A 3,016-nucleotide genomic window follows, 5' to 3' on the forward strand; every position below is an offset into this window, starting at 1 on the left:
AAATACACCTGCATGTCCATCAACACACGCTTGCATACTGTCCTACATGTGCTAATTACTTTCGATTAATTTATGTTCTCACATTTTAGTTTTATATCTCTTATCTCATTTTATTATTATTCAAGTTGAAGTTCACGACTGTTTTTGTTTCCCTATAATACAATGCATTCAAAACTACTTACTGTTTCTTCATGGAAAATAGATTTGGGGATTAGAATTAAATTAAGCTGCTTTATTTCAGGGGTTTAATAAAAGCAGGCCATTTTTTACCCCTTAGGACAGGGGGAGTATATAGAATGGTAAGTCTCCACAAAAGGTTAACCTGGACAATTACGTCTGCTCGTCTCCTCATTGCCCCGCCACATTTAGTGGGACACGAATTTTAATATCCAAGTCTATTTTATGTGGCATACTGAAGTAACCATACAGTCACTCAGGTTTTATAGCCCTGGTCAAATTATTTGGGTACACAAACACAGAAAATTAAAGCCGCTTTATAGAGTCAAGCAAATTAGAATGGCAAAGATCTGATAAGAAGACACACAAGTCCATGTGCTTATCAGAGAGCCACTTGTTGACCTACTGATAAAGGGATGATGCACTGATGACTATCTACAACTGGAACCACAGCGTAAACAAGTTTTTTACTTCCTTGTTTGAATACGAATCCCTGTGAATTTATAGGAAAACGTTACCCTTCACCGACTACTGCCAAACACACACAAACACATGGAAACGTGAAATGAAAAATGATACAAGCTCTTTTATATACTATTTTATGTCTACTTCGTGTCCCTGGCCCCCACATCTACTGTCTCACAGTCTGTTTCTTTCCATGGATGTCTTTTGAGAAGTCAAGATTCTGGGCAGAGTCTTAATGCTTTCCCTGCCTGTACACCATGTCCTTGCCTTCTCAGCTCTCTGAGGAGCAGGCTTGTTAAAAAGCCTCTAACGTTTGAAGGGCCAGGAGAAGTCCACTGGGGTGTTTCCACTGCAAATAGACTTAAACGACTGTGTCTGGTTCCTCTCCTGGTCTCTGTGGGGGATAAAACAGCCCAGTCCCAAGCAGAAGGGAGCCCATTAAGACAGGTCTTACATGGAAGGAGAGCTCACAGAATCAGGTCTTTCAGAGTGGCAGAAAAAAAGATTACATTCTGCCCTCTCTGCCGCTGCAAGCTGTGAATGAATTACGCTGGCCGTGGTCAGGCAGGGGAAAAGCAAACCTGCAATTCATATTGGTGAATAATTAATACGACTCTGGTTCACTCAAGCTTCCATCTTCTAGCTCTGTAGAGATTCCATTCTTTAATGATAGATGCCTGGAAAGCTCGCTGTGAGTCACTGAGGCTTGGCAGTTACAATGGTGGATGGGGTCAGGCTGCTTTTCATCACTGCGAGGCCCTGTTTGGCACAGGTGATGAATTCCTGCCTGAACTTGGTCTGCGTGGCAGCATACAGGTACATGTTGACCGCCGCGTTGCTCAGGCACAGCATGGTGCCCAGGTCGGCCGCCACGTTGAGTGGGAGACCGTAGTCCTGGCGCTTGAGCTCGGGGCCGGACGTGCGCAGGATGATTTGCGTCACGGCCCGCACCACCGACAGCATCAGAAACGTCATGGACACAGTCACCAGCAGGACCACCGACTTCCTTCTCCGCGAGCGCAGCAGCGGGGCCACCCTGAGGCCAGGTGTGGTGGCCGTTGCCGGAGAGACCGGTGGCTCCTGGGCGGGCCAAATGCGGTTGCATACAGAGATATGGCGTAACGTGAGCCCGTTCAGAGTGAGGATGATTGGGAAAGGCAGGATGTAGGAGAGCAGCGTCTGGAAGCCAACCAGGCCGTGGATGAAGAGGATTGATGCCTGCGTGTTGTACACACAGGTCCACCTCCCCAGCTGCCGGTCGTACTCGGACACGTTTGCCCAGAGGTGTGGCACAGCCAGGAGGTGACTCACCACGAAAATGCTGCCGATGGCCCACAATGCACAGCGCGGCGTGCAGAGGCGAGACTTCAGGCTCCAGGTGTTGATCGCAAGGAAGCGTTCAGCTGTGAAGGTGACCACCAGCCAGGTGGAGGCGTTATAGGAGCCGTAGGTGAAGAGGTCTCGGAGGCTGCACCAGGGTTGCCGTGCCCAGAAAGGCTCTGCACTGTGGAATTTGACCACCAGCTCCAGCACCACGATGCACACCAGCACACCCGTGTCTGCCACCGCCATGGCCATCAGGTAGAAGGTGCTGGACCTGGACAGCATACAGTTCCTCCTCCAGAAGATTAGGAAGGTAATGATGTTGGCTAGGATAAACACACAGTTAATCACACAATCATTTCTAGATGCCGCCATTCTGAGAGGATTTGATGCATTTCCCTCTTAACTTTGACTCAGGTATCCTACTGAATAGAAATAAGACTAAAAGATTAGTCTTTAGAAGAGTTTAGAAATAATCATTGCCTGCGTCTTTCCTCCAAAGTGAGAAACCACTTGTGACAGTCATGATGCATACAGCATGTACCTATGTGATGCCTGTGATGGGTGATGTGTGTGCCTTTGAAAATAAATACTCACAGGGTATTCCAATGGTGGCCAGAACTGGGTAGTAGACCCTTTGGAGGGTATTCATCCAGTGCTCCTGAGTGACCATGCTTTCACTGTCAGCTTGAACTGAACACTCCTGCCCAAACACGGGTCCTGTTTTCTTCCCTCTCGCTCATCACTTTCTCCGCCTCTCTTCTTGTTGTCTCCACTTTTACATTTTTTTTTATCCTCATTAGGCCACAAAGAGAGACTTGAGGTGTCCATCTGAGCTCCGCCCTTCTGACAGTACCTGGTGGTTGTCATGGCAACTTGGTCTGAGCCTATGTGGTCAGAATTGCCTCATTGTGGGAACTGCCTCCCTTTTGACAGTGATTCCCAAACACAACGTCACAGGGTTATTTCAATATTGCTGTGTTGTTTCCGTAATAAAGGCCCTTTACGGTTAGTTTTTATTAGCATGGTACACACACCCAGTTACTGTGCA

At 47.7% G+C, this 3,016-nt stretch overlaps 1 protein-coding gene across 1 annotated transcript; it reads right to left on the reverse strand.

Moving 5' to 3' along the window:
* Window positions 1–1,338: 1,338 nt before the first annotated feature.
* On the reverse strand, window positions 1,339–2,638 carry LOC308377407 (putative G-protein coupled receptor 139; the record flags this gene model as incomplete). Its single annotated transcript, XM_080854056.1, has 2 exons — window positions 1,339–2,291; window positions 2,563–2,638. The coding sequence occupies 2 exons, from the start codon at window positions 2,636–2,638 to the stop codon at window positions 1,339–1,341; spliced, it is 1,029 nt and encodes a 342-aa protein (XP_080710182.1).
* Between the last annotated feature and the right edge of the window lie 378 nt (window positions 2,639–3,016).

Source organism: Sprattus sprattus (genome assembly GCF_963457725.1).
Source record: "Sprattus sprattus genome assembly, chromosome: 16".
In the NCBI taxonomy this organism is placed as follows: Eukaryota; Metazoa; Chordata; class Actinopteri; order Clupeiformes; family Clupeidae; genus Sprattus; species Sprattus sprattus.